Genomic DNA, 18,242 nt, shown 5'->3' with positions numbered 1-18,242 from the left:
GTGGCTGTTACACACACGCACACCCCGGAAAAAATCTCCTGCGCATGCCCTGCGTTTATACTTTTTCTTTTTTATTGAAGGGGTTTTAACCCCTCCTGTGCAGCAGCATACATCCTGGGCACCTTCCCCCTTCCTTGGTGCTGATATTGCCCCCCCAAAGCTTAGCACCCCACGCCGGGGGCTGTCAGTTGAAGCGAGGGTGCTTCCAGGAGGGGGACCCCTTTTGGGGAGCCCCGTCTCCTTGGCCAGGGGGTCGCGGAGTGAGGTTCTGGTAGTGCAAAAGGGGTGAGGGATGGGCTCAAAGGCACAGTGGGGCGGAGGCAGGGTAGGGCCAAAGCAGCCCCTTCTTCCCTCAGGCAGGGGAGCGTGGCCGCCCTTCGGAGGTCAGTGCAGGGAGTGGGGGGCAGAGCATCTGCTGCAGCCGCAGTGGGTGGGGCGGGTGGGTCTTTCATCTGCTGCATCCTCTAAGGTCTGGGGAGGGAGCAGCCAGCCTTGCTGAGGCCTCTCCCCAGAGTCGGCTTCCAAGGGGCCGCTTCTCATCTGGGTCCAGAGGCTCCTTCCTTGCCAATGGGAGTCCTGGCAGCATCTGATGCCCCTTTGGCAGGCGCTCAGTGGCAGTTCTGGCAATGGGGGTGGCACCTTTCCCCATCCACGTTGCACCGGCAGCCTCCGCTGGTGTCACCGGGACCCTGCCAGGGAGGAGGACAAAGCACATCAGGGGGAGACCAGCCGCCCGGGAGTTCTGCAGAGTGGAGCTTCCCAAGGATCTGGTGCTTTCGAGGCATCCAAGCCCCCTTCCCAAGACGCCTGTCTCCCAAAGTCCACAAGGCAGGGCATTGCTGGCCTCAGACTTGCTTCAGCACACAGTCCATCTCCCTCTGAGAAAGCCCTTAAAACTTCCCATCCTCTGGCCGCCCTCACCACCTCCATTTATCTCTCTACTGGGATACCCTCTGCACACTGCAAAGCACTCTGGGCCACGTCATCTGTTGGACGGGTTGGCTGCCCCCCTGTGAAGATTGAGAGCAGCTAACCAGCCAGCCCCCCTTTTCGTCCAGGCTCCCCCCCTCAGTCCCTTCTGGAAGCAAAGCCTGGCTCTCGCCCCTCCTCCTGTCTGGTGTGCCAGCCCCCGCCCCAGCTTCCGTCCTGAGCCCCCTCCCTCCCTCCGCGCTTACCCCAGGCCCCCAGCGCGGCCCCTTGGTCACCCAGCAGATCTCCGTCTGGCAGACAGGGCAGCGGAGCCAGTCGCAGCCCCCCTTCTTCTGCACCACGATGCGGCAGACGGGACAGTGCATGGCCTCTCCTAGCTGCACCAGCGTCTGGCGGAGACAGAAAGAGGGTGGCCATAGAGCCATAGAGGGGAAGGGCTCCCACGGGTCATCTAGTCCAACCCCCTGTCATGTGGAGACCGTCAGCCCCGTCTTGGGGCAGGGGGAAAACAGGCCCTTGTCCAGTCCCTTTGAGCTGCTCCCCATCTCCCCCCCCCCAGCATTGATCCCCTCGAGGTATCCCAAGGCCGGTGCCCACAGCCCAGCCAACAAGGCTGAATATCATGCCAAGGAACTTGGGCTTTGAACGTTTCATTGGGGTGGGAAGAAGCGGGCAGGCCCCAGCTCCTGCCGTGAAATAGAGCCCCCTCCCCTCCTGGCCAGCTCACCTTCAGCATGTTGCTGGTCTCCCGGGCAGCAGCGTCATTGTGAGCCTGGAACTGCAGCTTGTCCTGGTACTGCTTGCAGTTCATGCCCTCGTGGATGGCCTGCGGGTGGAGGGCAGAGAATCAAACCCCTGGCGTCCCTGCAAAGGGTTCCTTTCTGCTGCTCAAACTGGCCTGGGGGTGGGCAGCAGCCCCAGGACCCTCCCCGAGTGGCCGAGGCGTCTTAAGCCACGCCGACACGTACAGACGGCAGAATAGGCATCGCCTCACACCAATTTTAACTGTCGCTCTTGGAAAGTCAAAAGCTGCCACAACCTGGAGATGGAGAGCTTGGCAGCACCTAGTTAAACTGTGGACCTCCCACCCGCAGGAGGCAGGGACGGCCACCAAGATGGATGGAAATTCATGGAGGGCAGGACTGTTGATGGTGCCCAGCCAGGAGGGCTCTGCTCAGCCGCCAGTCGGAGGCAGTGATGCTTCTGAAGACCAGTTTCTGGAACCCGCAAGATGAGAGAGTTGCTCTTGTCAGATCCTGCTTTCCTCTTTGGAGCATCTGCTTGTCCACTCTGGAGAGGCTGGACTAGGAGGCCCATTGGCCGGATCCAGCAAATTCTCTTTATGTTCTTACACCTCTCTGCAGGGCCTTTTTATGTGGTGAAGCATCCCCCAGGGGCCTTGCCCTTCCCCTGCAAACTGGCTCTTTGCATGTGTCAACCCAGGCTGCCCCCTACCGTGACCACCTCCCTTGCCCTCCGGTGCCCAGGAGCCCCAGGGGCTGCTGAAGCATGGGGCCAGGATGCAAAGGAAGTTCTCGGTAGTGGCACCCTCCCTGTGGAACGCCCTCCTACCAGGTGTCAAAGAGAACCACAACTACCAGACTTTTAGGAAGCTTTTAGTGTTTGATGTATTGCAGTATTTTAATATTTTTTTGGAAGCTGCCCAGAGTGGCTGGAGAAGCCCAGCCAGATGGGCGGGGTATAAATAATAAATTATTATTATTATTAAAGACAGCGAACTTGCAAGAAGAGGAAATAGGAATCCTAAAGCAATGAGGAGAGAAATTAAAAGAAGAGGAGCAAAAAACTGCTCCAGCTAAGGAAAAGACACTTAAACAAACAAAGAGGGAAGTGGGAGTTAAAGGAAGCAGCTGATCAGCAAGCGATCGGGAGTGATAAAGGAGGCTGTCCAGGAGGTAAAAGCCCATGGATCCTCAGGTTTTTTGCATTGGGCTACCCCAAATTCACCGTCAAATCACATGTCTGTGGCCACAGCATGAACCTCAAAAATCATACATCCACTCTTTCATTCAGAATTTTTTTTTCTTGTTTTCCTCCTCTAAAAACTAGCTGTGTCTTATGGTTAGTGCATCTTATGGAGCGAAAAATACATTAACTTGATTCCTTCAAGGAGATTTCTCCCCTCCAGTGTTTCTGAAAGATGCTAGAAAACAGTCCGGAGGCTGCTGACAGCTCAGAAGACGGAATGGGGGAGGGAGACCTCCAAGATGCTGGAGGAAGGGGGCAGCTGTGCTCTGGCCACCTTCAGCACCCTAGCCCCCCCCCCAGAATCATAGAACTGTAGAGTTGGAAGGGACCCCCAAGGATCATCTAGTCTGCCTGCACTTCTCCTTCATTCTTTCCAAGACCCACCTGTGGGCCTCCAGCCCCATAGCCAGTCCCCTGGGCTCACCTTGCAGACGAGGCAGTTGAGGGCCCAGCAGATGGGGCAGCGGAACTCGTTGACGTCGTCCTCGTAGATGCACCAGCCCAGGCAGTCGGCCGTCTGGCAGTGGTAGCTGTTCTGGGCCCTGCTCTCGGCCACGGCCAGCCGCCGCTCCAGGAAGCGCTCGTACTCGTCCCACGACACCAGCTGCGGAGACCAGGGAGCCGGCTCAGAGCCCCTGAGAGAGGGAGGGCAGGGCATGGGCTGGCCGGGGGGCACCCCTTGGCTTCCGTGGCCGGAAGGGGGTGGAAATCAAAGGAGCATGTGGCCATGGCAGCCTCCTCCACTCCCTCCGTCTGCAGGAGGACCAAGCTCTGCAAAAAAGACCTCTGGAGCTGGCCTGCTCAAAATGCCACTCTGCATCTCCAACCGCTCTTGACGACCGTGGCAGGACAAGGGGGAGCTGAGCTGCCCCGCCAGCCTGCCCAAGGGACCCGGCCGGAGGGATCCTTGAGCCTTGCGGACTCACCGCCCGGATCTCCCTGTCCTGGAGGTGGCTGCTGCAGGCATAGGAGTCGTCCCGGAAGGGACAGGCCACCTGGGGCTCCTCGCTGCAGTTGATCAGCTGGCGCAGGCAGTCCCTGGAGAGGGAGAAGGGGGGGCGGCAGCGGGGTCAGGCCACAGAACCCTCCCTTCCTTCCTTCCTCCACCCCCACCCCTGCTCCCTCCTGCCCCAGGCAGGCCAGGTTACCTGCAGAAGCTGTGCAGGCACTCCCGAAGCAGGACGCCCTCGCCAGGCTCCACGTTCAGGTAGCAGATGCGGCACTCAATCTCCTCCCGGTTGGGCACCAGCGCCGCCTCGTCCAGCTGCTGCAACTGCTGGAAGTTCTGCTGCCGCTCTTGCTCCAAGGCCTGGAGGGGGCAAAGAGGGGCAGGTGGTGGTTGCCCAGTCCCCTGGTTAAAGGTGGGTAGGGGCTCCGCCTGGCCACACCCACCACCCAGGCTGCTGAGATTTGGAGGGTCAGCTAACTCTGCAAAAAGGGGCAGAAGCCCCATTACTATTATAATTATTATTATTATTATTATTATTATTATTATTATTATTATTATTATTATTATACTACCTATCCTCCAAAGATCAGAGGGTGGTTTACAACATAAAAATGCAAAATGCATAACACAAGAAAAACACAACCTGCCCACCCCCAGGCACATTTAACAGGCCGCAGATTGTTTTAACAGTGGAGGAGGAACATTTTTGCCTGGTGCCTAAAGATATTATCACGAACCGGAGTCGGTTGAAGGTCAGCAATTAAAAAAAACCCAGTATAGTTGAAGTTAACTCTTTATTCAAGGGACCAAAACAGCTCAGGCGCAGTGATCCCAGCAACTTTCCCCAGTGGGTCTTGCCCCAATAAGGCAGTTGCAAGGACTGAGGACCCCCGCCTTCCCACAGCTGCCAAAGTCCCCTCCTCTCCAGAGTTTGTTTCAAGCAAGCGGAGACTGTGGCAGCTCTTCTGCCCTTTCCGTTTCTCTGCATGTTCTGGGAGACCAGCGGAGAGGGGAGCTGGTTGCGGTAGGAGGGAGAGACCCCCTGGACTCTTCAGCAGCCGGTCTCCCCTCCTCTCCTGCCTCTGCTTCTGGACTGCTCTCTGCCACAGCCTCTTCTTGCTCACTAAGCCCTGTTCCCTCTTCAGCCTCCAACGCCTCCTGCTCCCAGTCTGCTCCCTCTGACCAGGCATCCTTGTCCCACCACCAATTCACGGGCTCTGAGCCTTCTTCCTCTGGGGGTTCCCTGGCTGGAGCCTCGCCCCACTCCTCTGCATCCAGCCGGTCCATGACAGAAATGAAGGTGCCAGGTCCCCCCCCCCGAAAAGCCTGATGGGAAAACTAGGATACAAGACTCTGGAACAAACGCTCTGGGAAGAGACATAAAATGAAGGTGGTGTCCCAAAGCATCACCTTCTGAAGAGCAGCAAGAATGTTGGAAGATAATGCACACTTTGGGTGCCTGATCTCAGGAGGCCTTTTGCAACACCCCCTCTAAGGCAGTCCAGCAACTGCATGCATGTTTTGGGGAGGGGGCAAGGCGGAGAACGAGACTTTGTAAAGGGGGTGACCTCACCGCCTGCAGAAGACCCTCCCCTGACCAGGGCAACTGACACCCGCAGGATCTTGCCAAGACGGATCTGCTTGCTCAGGCCTGTGAAGGCCTTTGCTGCTGACCCAACCCAGTGGGTGTGCTTTATTCTTCTGCAATTTTATTACAGGGCTTGTTTACATTCCAAGTGGCTCTCTGCTCTAGAAACGACAGACGAGAAGGACAGCTTCTTCCTGCTTTCAGTCTCCAACACTTGGGGAATCGGGATCCTGAGATGTCTGGCAAGCACATCACAGCAGCATTCACATAATTATGGAACTGAGTGAGTTAGAACCCAGGGGTCATCTAGTCCAACCCCCGGAAGGAGCTTTCTGCTGGCTCCCTCCTCCTCTATGCTTGTTTAATTGTGCCTCACTTTTTGCAAAATGTCTCATAGCAGGTCATAAAATATTTAATATGCAGAACTTAGCAAAATTTTAAAAGCCGCGACAGAATAAAACACTGGGTGGAATCCAGTGTGGTGCTAGGTGTGGGGGTCTGCTTGCACAACAAGACTTCTCCCCTCACGCCTCTGGGGGGCTGCTGAACACATTCTGGGGTATCCCCCAACCCTTCAGAGATTTAGCGGGTGAGGGATATGAAGGGAGGGGGAAAACTCCATGTGCAAGCAGACCTCATTGTCCATGCAACAACTTAATTCCTGCCCCTTCTGTGTAGTGGGCCTGAACTTGTGGAACTCCCTGCTAGTTGAAATTAGGCACATGACTAAGACTTCCTTGTTCCGGCAAACAATTTAAGGCAGTGCTCAGTTTTATGATACGTTTTTATTCTTTTGCTGTCCCATTTTTGGTGGCTTGTTTTTATGTACCCCGAAGCAGTGAGGCTGCTCCGACCCTTGAAGTGGCTGTAGCGACTCCTTTGTAGGCAAAAGGGCCGTCTGTGGCAAAGAGAGCCTCACCGAAATTCTCTTGAGGGGAAGCTCACAGCAGAGACCCCTCAGTCACTACTTTGTGGCTCAGAGAGGACAGTGGGGAGACTTATTTGGATCAGGAGGACCCCCCCTCTCTCATCCCCCCACCCACACGCATACCTCCTGAACAGCCCCTGCCCCCTTTCCCCATCAAGGACACTACAGAGAAGTACCAGGATGGACCGTCAAGCCCAAATGAATCATTTAATAGAACAAAGGATTTGCTCTCCAATTCATTTTTTTAAAAATCAAATTTACAAACACGTTATGCAGAAATCAAGCCATTTCAAAACAGGTCCCGAAACTTCTGCTGCTGAATAATCAGTGTTCAGTACAGAGAGGGAGAGAAGGGCGTTTGCTGCCCCATCAGGGGCCAGGGCAGCAACGACTGCCCCACGGCGAGGGGAGCCACTTGCTCCAAGATCTGCTGGCTGGGACAAGCAGCAGCTGGGGCAGACCCCCAACGCTCAGGCGGCAGCACCCCCTGACCCACCGAGAAACAGCCACCTTCAGGGGAGGGAGTTACAGCATTTCTCTTTCAAAGTGCTATCACGGCAGAGGGTCTCTCTTTCTAGTCCAGCTTCAGCATAAGCAAGTCCCCAAGGCAGAGCCTGGCCTTGCGGTTCAAACGCTGCCTGACCTGTGGGGCTGGGCAGGCCATGGCTTCTCCTGGTCAAAGGCACATGGGGAGAGCAGCCTCCATGGGGGGCAGAGGGAGGAGAGACCTTCAACGCAGGCCCCAACGGAGCGAGGAGCACAAAGCCAGCAAGCGGGAGGCTCCCGGCAAGCAGCAGCGACACCCTGGCTGTGCAGGCCTGAGGGCAGAGCGGAGGAGAGCCAGAGGCAAATGAGGGAGGAAGGCACTGTGGGGCAAAGAGGAAGGAAGCTCTGGCAGGGCAACGGGCTCCATGGGTTGGGCAGGCAGCCCACAGATCCAATGCACAGTGTCAAATACAGCAGATCGACTGCCTCCGCTGGGCAAACAGTGCACAAACACACACACATTTTCATGGTGGGGATCACAACCTATGAACAGCTCATGGTATTCAAGTGGCAGCCCCACTGCAGGGGCTTTCGTGGCCCAGGAGACCAACCTGGCTCCAGCCTCTGAGGCTCACACAGCTCCAGTCTTCCATGAGCGAGAGGCAGGGAGGCTCTGTGCGGCTGCCAGTTGAGCTGGGAAATGGGCTGAACTCCAAGACCCAGGTGGAATGGAGGGGCAAGGGGGGAGCCTAGGCAAACCCACAAACGTTGCATGGCTGCACCCCAAAAGTTGCTCAGGTGGGACGCAGCTCTTGCTGCTGTCGCAGGGAGCTCTCAAAGCACACCCCCCCCAATATGGCCTTTCTCAAAGGCCAGCCAGTGAAGCCGCCAAGGGCCAGCAAGGACTCTCAGCTGCTTGTTCTCAGCAGGGGAAGGTGGGGGGCAGCCACAGAAGCCCACCCCTGCCCTGCCCCTTGGGCTTCACTGTCCGCTTGGCTCATCTTGGCAGCCCTTGGTGCTGCAGCCAGGACTAACACACGTCCCCACTGCAAGGCTGGGAGGGGCAGTGGTAGCGATGGCGGCCCCGGCTCTGAGGAGGGCTATGAGAACTCCGAGGAGAGGTGGATAAAGTCGTCCGGGGTTCCCAGGCTGTGGGCACAGGGCACAGCGGAACCGTCTTCTCTCCTTCCTTTTTCCTGCCACAAGAGAAAGAAGAAAGAAGAGAAGAGAGTCGTCAGGTGCTGCCGCCACCACTGCTGCCGCCGCCAGAGATTGCTGCCTGGAGCCTGATGCACCTTCACCACCACCACCACCACCACACCCCAGAATGGACTGCAGCCCTCCCTGAGAGCCCACCCTCCTTGGAAAGCACAGAAGGAGAAGGACGGAGCCCGAGAGATTTTGAAATTCTATTCTTTTTCTGGTGCACTCGACAACAACATGTTTTTTGTATTTACAGGAAATGTGATGAAAACAATACACTAAAAATATACCACCGACGAAACATTGAAAGGGACAACCAAATCATAATTAGTATCTCATTATTTAAGAAAATGAATCAAGCAAGAACTAAACATCACCTACATAGTTGGGGAGCAGGATTTGGCCAGTATGTTAGACCCTTAGCTCCCCATCCATCAACCAGCTGACAGCACCACGGCATTGGGAGACAACTTCATGAGAAAGGTACAGGGCTCTTTCCTCCCTCCCTTCCTTTGCAGGCAGAGATTGTGCCCAAAGATGTTTAAACTCAGAGGTGTGACGTCGGCCATGACAGAGGGGAAGGGGGAACCTGACCTCCCTCTCAGGACCATCCTGAACGTGGACTCCAGGCATCTGCAGCCTCGGAAGCAGGACATGTTCATTTCCACCCCATTCAGCAGTTTTGTTCCTTAATTTATACTCCACTCGTAGACCAGAATGGCTTCTGGGCAGGCAGCAACCTACCCCAGGGCAGAACTTAAGTGATTTGGGATGCACACTTTTTTAGCACATTTCTTACGATGTAAATTTATAGCACTTCTCTTGTAAATAGCTTTGGGACTCCGTTCGGTTGTGTGAAGTTATCAATAAATTTAGTAAGCTGAACTTACTATCATCATCTAATTAGAAATCCCAGAATTAAGAAGAATCTGCATGGAGACTCTACAAGCAAATTTGAAACAGAAAGTGCCTCTCAAGTGGGGAATACTTTTGAAAGCCTCCAGAACACAGCTGGGGAGCTGGCTTCTTGGACCACTACCAGCCACAATGACGATGTTTCCTGCCCGCTTTTGTAGGCAGCAAAGGCCTCTGAATAACACCAGGTGCTGGGAGGAATCGCAAGTGGGGAGAGTGCTGCTGCTGCTGCTGCCTTTAGGTCCTGCCTGTGGGCTTCCCAGAAGAGGCAGCTGGTGGTCCACTAGGACAACAGCCGGCTGGGCTGGACTGGCTCCCCTTGGCCTCATCCAGCTGCTGCAGGACACATTTGGGGTTCTTAAGTGTAGGAGTGCAAATATCCAGAGGTGGGATTACTATGAGGAATTATAAAAGATGCATCAGGCCATCGTGTACGTGATGAAAACATTGCGTTGACTGGGTTTGATACATTGACAATAATTTCTGATCCAATCCCAGAAGCTTCTACATCTAAGCCATTTTCCCTCTCCTGCCCTTTTCTCTCTGCCTGACAGGCACGTATCAGCATTCTAGGACACAGGCCAGTTGCCGGCTGCTGCATCAGGCATCCGGGGCCATAAAGCTAGAAGGTAGCTTTGATGTACTTTGTTAATCGTTCACAAGGAGATGGTAAATACTACCTATCCTTCCTCTCCTGTTTATTGCTGCTTATGACCTCCGGAGTTTCCTAAAAGCATTCCTCCTTGCTTCCTCTTTTATTTACTCTGAATTACATATGCATGCTCAAGTAGGAAATTAGCTCTTTGTAGTTTTAACTTTAACTTTGTCCCACGTGGGTTTTTTTGAAACGCTCAGAGGAAATCTGATTGGTTCTTATGAGCACTGTGTAAAAAGTTCTTTTGTGAATAAAACGACCTGGGCCAAGGGGGTGGACAGGAATTATTATACACACTCCTCCCAGAGTCTTGCTGGTCAAGCCTTTGTGTGTATTCTATTAATCAGAGTCTAATCCTTCCTGTGCTTTGGGAACGCCACATTAAGGAGCTGCATAAGGAGAGGGAGCTAGAGAAAAGAGCCAAGAGAGCTGGGAGCAGAGCAAAGCTCCAGACCCCTGCAGGGAGCTTCTCCAGTGGACTGTGAGGCACAGGAAGGGAGCTACCCAGACCTACCTTCTGGTACTGTAAGATGCCCTCCTTCTCCTGCTGCATCCGCCACAGCTCCACCTCATCCGGCCTGTAGCTCCCGGGAACCACATAGTTGGCAGGCCGGTCTGTGCTGCACATCTCGCAGCCGGGCCGGGTGGGCTTGTTGATGAAGGTGCAGGTGGGGCAAGACCAGCCAGTCTGCAATGGGAGATGAGGAGGAGAAAGAGGAAGAGGCCGCTAGACGTGGCGCCGGCAAGGATAGCCCAGGATGCAGCCACGTGCCCCAGGACCACCCCTCTCCCACTTGTGCTTCCTGCTGGGTGATGAGGCCCCCCTCCCCAGAAGGTGCTCTGGCCCCTTTCTTGAGCAGACTACGGGGTGAGGGGAGACAAGGCCACAGGGAGCCCAGGGACTGGGAAAGAGAGAGGGGGCATATATATGGCGAGACGGCTGCCTTGAGTTTCACCACTTAGCAGAGAGAGTACATACCGGCACAGGAGAGGGAGGAGGGGCGGCAGCCGGGGGCGGAGGGGCTCGCGAGTGGCCAGGGAGGAATTTTCCCAGGAAGTGGCTGCTCTCACCGACATCCCTCTTCCTGTTAGAATTTTTCACACCTGCAACAGAAGAAGGAGACTTAGAAGAAGGAGGTCTAAGAACTTCGCAAGTGCAAAGTTTCTCTTAAACAAAAGCTAGGTTAATATCGATCAGTCTGAATATAAGCATGTTAACTATTGGAGAGATTTTAATGATTGTTCTCAAGCTTTGTTTAAATAAAGTTAAACAAATAAATGTTGTCCCTATGGTTAATCTCTAAACTCTCCCAGATACATTAAAGGAGGCCTTTCTATGAACATGAAAAACTGGTTGGATCATTTCTCAGGTATGCAGATTTGCACTCTAACAAAAATCAGATACATTTCCTTTTCAGGAAATAAAGTCCTCCTGACTCCCAAAGGGCCTGACTGCCACCTGCAGTCAGACCTCGGGTTGAAGTAGCTTCGGGATGAATATTTTCGGGTTGCGCTCCGTGACAACCCGGAAGTAACGGAGCGTGTTACTTCTGGGTTTCACCGCTCGCGCATGTGCAGACGCACAAAATGACATCACGCGCATGCGTGGAAGCGGTAAAACACGACCCACACACACGCACCTTAAGTTTACTTCAGGATGCAAACGGGGCTCTGGAACGGACCCCGTTCGTATCCAGAGGTACCACTATACTGGTCATGGGCAGGTCATTTTTGTGCTGTTGGTTTCCTCTTTTGGGGGGTGGTCCAAGGCAGAGCAAAGCAAGAAGGAGCAACAGGGACAAGAAGCGGGAGGAGCTAAGAGTGCTCAGCATACAAGTTCCTATGTCCCTCCCTCCCTCAGCCAAACCTAAGCCCACCCCCAGCACAAAGGGACAGATTCCTATTAGCATCATTTATGAATTTATACCCTGTTTTAGGATTGGACCTTTAACCACACATTGTCACAAGCTGTGTATCCAGATGTAAGAAAGAGATGCAAAGCTTGGCTGGAAGGATAAAACAACGTTAACAATATACTATTTAGTTGTAAATTAGTGGTCAGAATTGCACCACAGAGGAGGTAAGATATGAATAAATGAGAAACTGGACTTCAGTAACTGAATTTCGTCTTTTGTTTTCCTGATTTAAATTGCCTTGACTTGCATGCAGAAAAGCCGTTGGGGAGAGGTGTAACCTGTTCTGAGGGTTCCAAAATGAACCCCCTGCTTCTAGCCAGATGCAACCTCTTCCCCTCCCCCCCCCCAACTAAGAGGCCCCCACTCACTTTTCTTGGGCAGGCAGGTGGGCAAGGTGCTGAATTTGTGCCTGGCATCCGTGTTGTCCGCCAGGGGCGAGGGGGGCGGCTGCAGCACCACCCAGTCCCTGTCCTCCTTGAAGCGCTGCTCAGAGAGGTGGGCACCCTTTGCCGAGAGCAGGTAGAGGAAGGCTGTGTCTCCGTCCTTCTGAATCCCGTAAGAGCCAACGGTTCGGTCATCCACACAGAGACACTGGCCAATAATCCAGCGCTGGACGCTGGGGTGGAATCCGTAATCCTGAAAGACCTGGGGGAAGCAGAGACGGGGTCAGTGGGAGTCTGAAGGCTTCTGCTGCAGGCCAAGCAGCCAGGCAGTCGTTGGCATTTTGCCCCAGAAGCTGCCCCAGTGAGGGAGCCAGAAGACAGCATCCCCGCCTCTGAAAAGCTGTGCCCGGGTTACCTTCTGCCTGAGCCCTGCAATGGTGGTGTACGTGTGGACGCGGGTGGTGATGCTCGTTGAGCAAGTGGCGTCTTCCACCTGCACCTTCATGCTAAAAGGAAGGGAATCAGCCAGTGAGATGAGCACAGCGTGTCCCGCAACCGGCCATCTTCAGAAGAGGAGGCGTGCAGGGGATTGGCCCCAAATCACCCAGCCTAACCCACCCAGCCTCCTCCAGAGACACCGGCTCCCTGCCCAGCCCTCCGCTCCCACCTGATCTCGCTTGTGGGGTAGCAGGACTCCTTCAGCAGGATCCGCAGAGCCGCGTGTTGCTGGGCGAGCAGCGTGGCACAGCGCATCGCCTCCTCCTCGTCCCCGAGCTCAATAGCAGTGGACAGGTGGAGCGCCAGGTCCTCTGAGGAGGAGACAAAGCCAGGCATGAGCCGCCAGGTCAAGTTGTGCACCCCCCATCTCGGGCAAGCCTCCCGCCTCCCGCCCTTCTCCAAGGTCTGCGATGGAAAACCTCCTAGGGAGCCACCCACTGCTGAGCAAGAGCTCTCAAAAGCAGCCCCACCCCTGCCCCACACTTGGCTTGCTGCTGCAGGTGGTCAGACCCAAGACTTCCTTCCAAGTGAGTTGGAAAAGCTTTCTTATCTTATTCTGTTTTGAGCATTTGTACCCTGCTCTTTTCTTAGTCACACAGAGGCCTCGTGCAGCTGTTGGATTGGTTTTAGTTGTCTTCAGTTGCAGCAGAACTCAGGCTAGGACCTGGGAGGCCAGGGCTCAAATCCCCAGTCAGCCACAAAGCTCACCGGGTGTGGAACTAGGCCAGTCATTCACCCTCAGACTAACCCACCTCAAAGGGTTCCTGCGAGGATAAAATGGGGAGGAGGGGACCTGTGTCAACCACCTTGAGGAAAGGTGGGATAGGAATGCAATATATGACACTCTTCTCTTCATCTATGTTGACTGGCTGTTTTACTTTTAAAAAAAAAATGAAAAAAGTTGGGGCAGTTGGAGGGGCTCACAATCTGGGTGGCAAGGGCAGCCCCCTCTTCCTCATCCAGCTCAAGAAGCCACTCCTTCAGGACACTGATGCTGCTCTGGTGAGTTATACAGGGCAAACCGCAAAGCACGGCTGGGGAGCCTCCAACCCAAGCCCTGGATGCGGCCTCCTACTTAACTGCATGTGGCCCCTGGGTATTTCCAGTGACTCCTCACCACTGAGGTGGTGGATCAAGCAGGCACCCAGGGAAGAGGTCAACATAGAAGGAAATAAAACAAACCAAGTGCTTTTAATGCAATCAATAACTGAATACTTGCATGGGCACCAAATGAAACCCCCATTCCAGTGGATTAGCGTCAGTGGGAAGGAAAGGTTCAACAGGAAGTGTAAACATGGCTTGCTTTTTAAGTAGATATTATTTATTCATCTGTTTACCTCTTGCTTGCCAAAATGGCTTCTAAGCCATAGAAATATGGGGGAGATTTTGGGCAATTACTGAAACCAAGTTCTCTCTCAATTCACCTTCTCAACAATACTTCACAAAATGCACCCACTCCTCATTACCACTGTGCAACAAAACCAGCTGCCTAACCCGATACAGGTAAAAGGAAATTTCAGATATGCAAACATCACATTTCCTGGCAGCTGAGTAATGTTTATGATGTGTCTTCAAGGGCACACTGCCAGTGGACAAGTGTCCTGTGCCATCAGCCACCCACCTTTCCTGGCAAGCTCCAAGGGCAGGGAGACATCGATGTCAGACAGAGAGTTGAAAAGTGCCAAGGGAAGGGGAGAAGGCCGTCCTGTCAGCAAACCGCTTCCCTCAGTAGCTGGGGAGAGAAGAGACTTTAGAAGAAGTGCTCCAGCAGGCAGACACAGAACATAAGAAGATCAGACTAGCCCGCTGGATCAGGCCGATGGCCCAGCTAGTCCAGCATCCTGTTCTCACAGGGGCCAATCCAATGCCTGTGGGAAACCTGGAAGCAGGATTCAAGCCATGCCCTCTCTCACTACCAGAAGCCGGACCCTGGCATTGTAAGTGCCTTCCGGGGCAGGAGCTGACCTTTCTGGAGCTCCTGGAGGGAGCTGCTGACGACTGTCCACCACTTCTGTGCCTCATGCTCATCCTCAAAGTGGAAAACAAGGGGGTCGTCTGGGCGGGCTAAGAACTTCAGCTCATGACACGTGGCAGTCTTCACCTCATAGGAAATGTCTCTGAGGTTGTACTCAACAAGGCCCTGGGGGAAGAAAAGCATTAGTGGGCGAGTCCAAAGTCAAATAGCCCCAACCAGCTCTTGTTGAGGCCTCTTTACCTCAAGCAACACGGGGGTCCAAGCACCCATTCTGTTCTTCAGCCAAGTCTCATCAGGCTCCCCCTCATCAGCGCTCATGCTGAAAGCTGCTCCCACTGCTGAAGAGCTCAAAGGATGGACCTCTCCTTGCACAACAGGACTTGCCCCTCTCCTCCCTCTGTGCAAAACTGCTTGAGAGGTTCTCCCATCCCCCCAGAGCTGATTTTGAGGGTGCATGGCAGACTGCAGGGGAGAGAGAGGAGGGGAAAGTTCCATTCTGCAAGTGGAACTCCTAAGAACAGGAGGAGAACCTGCTGAATCAGGCCAATGCCCCATCTAGTCCAGAACCCTGTTCTTACAGCGGCCAACTAGATGCCTCCAGGAAAGCCACAAGCAGGATTCAAGCCCAAGAGCCACACTCTCCCCTCCTGTGGTTTCCAGCAACTGCTATTCAGAAGCACTACTGCCTCTGACTGCAAAGGCAGAGCTTAGCCATTATGACTAGCAGCCATCAATAGCCCTCTCCTTTGTGAATTTGTCCAGTCCTCTTTCGAAAACCCCCAAGTCTCTTGCAGGAACATTGGATACTGCATCGAGGGAGGGGGTGTCTTTAGAACTCCACTGGCAGAAGCAAGAGGAGCCTGCAGGTCCTTTCCTGTTCTGCCCTATTTGTTTACAGCCCCTCATGATGAGTGCGAGGCCTGTGTGTGGTAGGCAGGGTGTTATAGGGGTAACAAGAAGGTATGAGGCACAATCCACAAACGCCACTAACCAAAGCAGTTTCAGTGCTGCGCCCAGGCCTGAAACTGGATTTAAATGGGTCCAGATAATCAGTTTCCCCCAAGCATGCCTTGAGCTGGATCACCAATACCGTCTCAAGGACTCAAACTGTTGTTAAACATGTTGACTGCAAGCCATTTTGGGTACTGCTGTATGCAACTGAAAGGTGGGGATGTCATTGTTTTTAATGAGTAGTACATTATGAGCAGGCATACTTGAAGCACACAATGGACTAAGGTATGTCGAGGCCTTTCTACTTGATCCAAGAAATCAGTGCATTTAACAAAATGGAAGTGCAAGGGAAACGAAAACAAGCTGCTACCATGATCCTTGCTTGGATATATGAGCTGGATATTCTATGATCAAATCCCTGGATGTTGTTTGTTCTTAATTAATAAAGACTTAGGAAGCACCTAATTCTTTTTCTAAGCATTGTTCATACATTGAGACATCCTGTGAAATGTGGGGTGGGTGGGGGAGAAACAGATCCTGTACAGGAAGGGATGACTTTGCTGGCCTCTTGTGAAAGAGGCAAGCCTTCAGCGCCACTCCGAGAAGAGGGACATTTCCCAGCAAAGACTGACAGCGGCTAGAAGGCCCCAAACAGCCTGGGCTTTGCCCCTGGCGCTGCTTCCCCCGGCTGGGCAGCCCCCTCCAGCAGCTGAAATGCACCCACTCCGGTCTGACGGGTTGGGGCAGCAGCTTCGACGGCCTGTGGGGAAGAAAGGCAGGGAGGAGGAGGAGGCGAAGGAGGCAGCCGCCGCCTCTGGTAAGCGGGCGAGACAAGCCTGTGCGGCAGGGCCAGAGGGGCGGACCAGGGCCTGGGTTCAAATCCCCCTTGGGCCACGGAGCTCAGTGGGCGTGACCTGGGGGGGGGCAGTCGGCCTCGGTCTACCTCGCAGGGTTGTTGTTGGTTGGGCGAGACCTTGGGGCCCGGCCTCGGAGGGTTGTTGTTGGGGGGCATGAGAGGAGGAGGAGGAGGAGGAGGAGGAGCATGCGCCATCATCCCACAGAAAGGAAAAGCACCCTGGCGAAGGAAGGCGCGACGCCAAGCCCGGGGCGACCCGGGAAGGGGTCCCGCCGCCTCCCCCCTCCCCGTCCCCTCTCACCGCTTCGCCCCCCGACTCCGCCGCGCCCCTCAGGCCGAATCGGAAGCGCTCGGGGCCGGGCGCGGCGCTCAGCTGGAGCCGGAAGAGGCGCCGCGCTTCCCGGCCGGCCGGCGAGGCCGAGGGCGCGTCCGGCGAGCGCGGCACCCAGGCCTTGGCCGAGGCCAGCAGCACCAGGCCCGACGGGGACGGCGAGCAGCCCGGCGCCGCCGCCGCCGCCATCGAGTCGCCGCCCGGAACCGGAAGCCGAGCGCGGCTCCCCGCGGGGCGCTTCCGGCGCGCCTCCGTCCCCTTCCCCACCGCCGCCGGGGGGAAACCGCGGCCCGACTCCCAGGTTCCGGGCCAGGAGGGGACCCCGCTCAGCCCAAGCCCTCCGAGAGATCTATGGGGACGGCACGTGCGATGCGGATTTACCTCTAAGCTATAGGTAAGCTATAGCTTAGGGTCCCACTCTCTTGGGGGCCCCCAAAAAATTAAAGGGGAAAAAACCTGGATGTACATTTCCAAAATAGAAGATAAAAAACAAAATAAAATAAAACCTTCATACAGCAACAGTGTTTTGGGTTGTGTATGGACCTATTAGGTCCATATATTGCCATATAGCATATATTCAGCACCAAAAACAGCAACAATTTGTTGCTGACAAAGGAGATATAAAAGGCCCTATATAAAAGGCAACCTTCAGGAGCTTAGGGCCTCATCAAACCTAAATCCGGCCTTGGCCCTCCTATATACAGTATATACTGTATTTGGATGGTATGTTTGATGTGGCACTTGGGCTTCTTAAAAGATGGTTGCGGCCCCCCCCTGGAAAGAACTTGCCTGCCTTCCGCATTTCAACACCCAGCCCTCCTGGCCCCATTGGCTGGGGCTGATGGGAGTTGTAGTTCAAGGCTACCTACCTGCATCGTAGGGGGTTGGACTAGATGACCCTTGGGATCCCTTCCAACTCTACAATGCTATGATGGCACCTTGTGAGCGAAGTCTGCTGCCCCCTTGGAGCTTGGTGGGAAGGGCAGGCCTTGTGCCAGCTCTCAGGCTGATGTGGAGCAGCGCTGTCAACAGGGAGCATGGGCTGTGCTCCCCCTGCTCTACAGTGGGCTCCTTCCACCAGCACGTTTTCCCCCATTGGCAAAGGAGCATGTTTGGGGAGTTACACTTCTGTCACCTCCGAGAACCCCTCTGCAGCTGGGCTTTCTGCTTAGGGCAGCCCTCTGAAAGAACTTAACATCTGCATTTGTTTGCAATCCAAATTGCCACAGGAGATCTAGTGTCCTGTCATGTTTATTAATAATAATTAGTGACTGACTGCTATGTCTTCTATGAAAGAGGGCAACCAAAACTGATTGCAATATGTTTGCCCACAACAGACACACATCGCAGGCTTGAAGGACGGCCTTCTACCAGGGGAGCCAACTTCCATGCTAAATCCCTTCCTCAGAGGCTTGCTGCCACATACTCACCCCTGACAAGACCCATGGGCTTGTCGGTGGTGGCACCAATTTTGTGGAACTCTCTCCTGAGGGACGCGAACCTAATATTCCTTCCCTGGTATTCCAATACAGAGGCTAGGGCTGTGTCACTCTATAATGCTTTTGGACTAGTGAGCCATCTGGAGCAGAATTGAGCTTTATTATTCCTTTTGACATCACCTTGCCAATGTTACCGGAAAAATCCGAGGGCTCCCTTGGACAAAATAAAGACACCAACCAGGATAACTTG

The 18,242-nt window shown here is 54.3% G+C and overlaps 1 protein-coding gene and 1 long non-coding RNA gene across 3 annotated transcripts in view; both read right to left on the bottom strand.

Moving 5' to 3' along the window:
• The window catches only part of LOC308593217, a 285,688-nt gene that overhangs the window by 8,301 nt on the left and 259,145 nt on the right, over positions 1-18,242 (bottom strand). The window lies entirely within an intron of this gene.
• SHARPIN (SHANK associated RH domain interactor) lies at positions 101-16,750 on the bottom strand. Of its 2 annotated transcripts, none has more exons than XM_081204606.1 (14): positions 16,524-16,750; positions 14,406-14,580; positions 14,062-14,172; positions 12,610-12,751; positions 12,358-12,448; positions 11,928-12,204; positions 10,623-10,747; positions 10,158-10,331; positions 4,068-4,228; positions 3,846-3,957; positions 3,344-3,523; positions 1,658-1,756; positions 1,176-1,319; positions 101-689 (listed from the first exon to the last, which is right to left on the bottom strand). In XM_081204606.1, exons 1-14 carry the CDS (start codon positions 16,740-16,742, stop codon positions 609-611), a joined length of 2,091 nt encoding a protein of 696 aa, XP_081060732.1. In that variant the 5' UTR covers positions 16,743-16,750; the 3' UTR covers positions 101-608. The 2 variants fall into 2 exon arrangements, with proteins under 2 accessions (XP_081060732.1, XP_081060733.1); XM_081204607.1 differs by lacking the exon at positions 16,524-16,750 and adding an exon at positions 14,656-14,858.

The sequence above is a fragment of the Podarcis bocagei genome (assembly GCF_964188305.1).
Source record: "Podarcis bocagei genome assembly, chromosome: 8".
NCBI classification, from domain to species: Eukaryota; Metazoa; Chordata; class Lepidosauria; order Squamata; family Lacertidae; genus Podarcis; species Podarcis bocagei.
Note: the sequence above shows the minus strand (reverse complement) of the source record. Positions and strands in the feature narration are given on the sequence as shown.

Coding starts and splice junctions, on each gene's coding strand:
- SHARPIN (XM_081204606.1), bottom strand. CDS start 16,742: ATGGCGGCGGCGGCGGCGCCGGGCTGCTCGCCGTCCCCGTCGGGCCTG. Junction 14,581..16,523: donor CGGAGTCGGGGGGCGAAGCG/GTGAGAGGGGAC, acceptor TTCTTCCCCCAG/GGCCTTGTTGAGTACAACCT. Junction 12,205..12,357: donor TTGCAGGGCTCAGGCAGAAG/GTAACCCGGGCA, acceptor TGCTTCCCCCAG/GTCTTTCAGGATTACGGATT.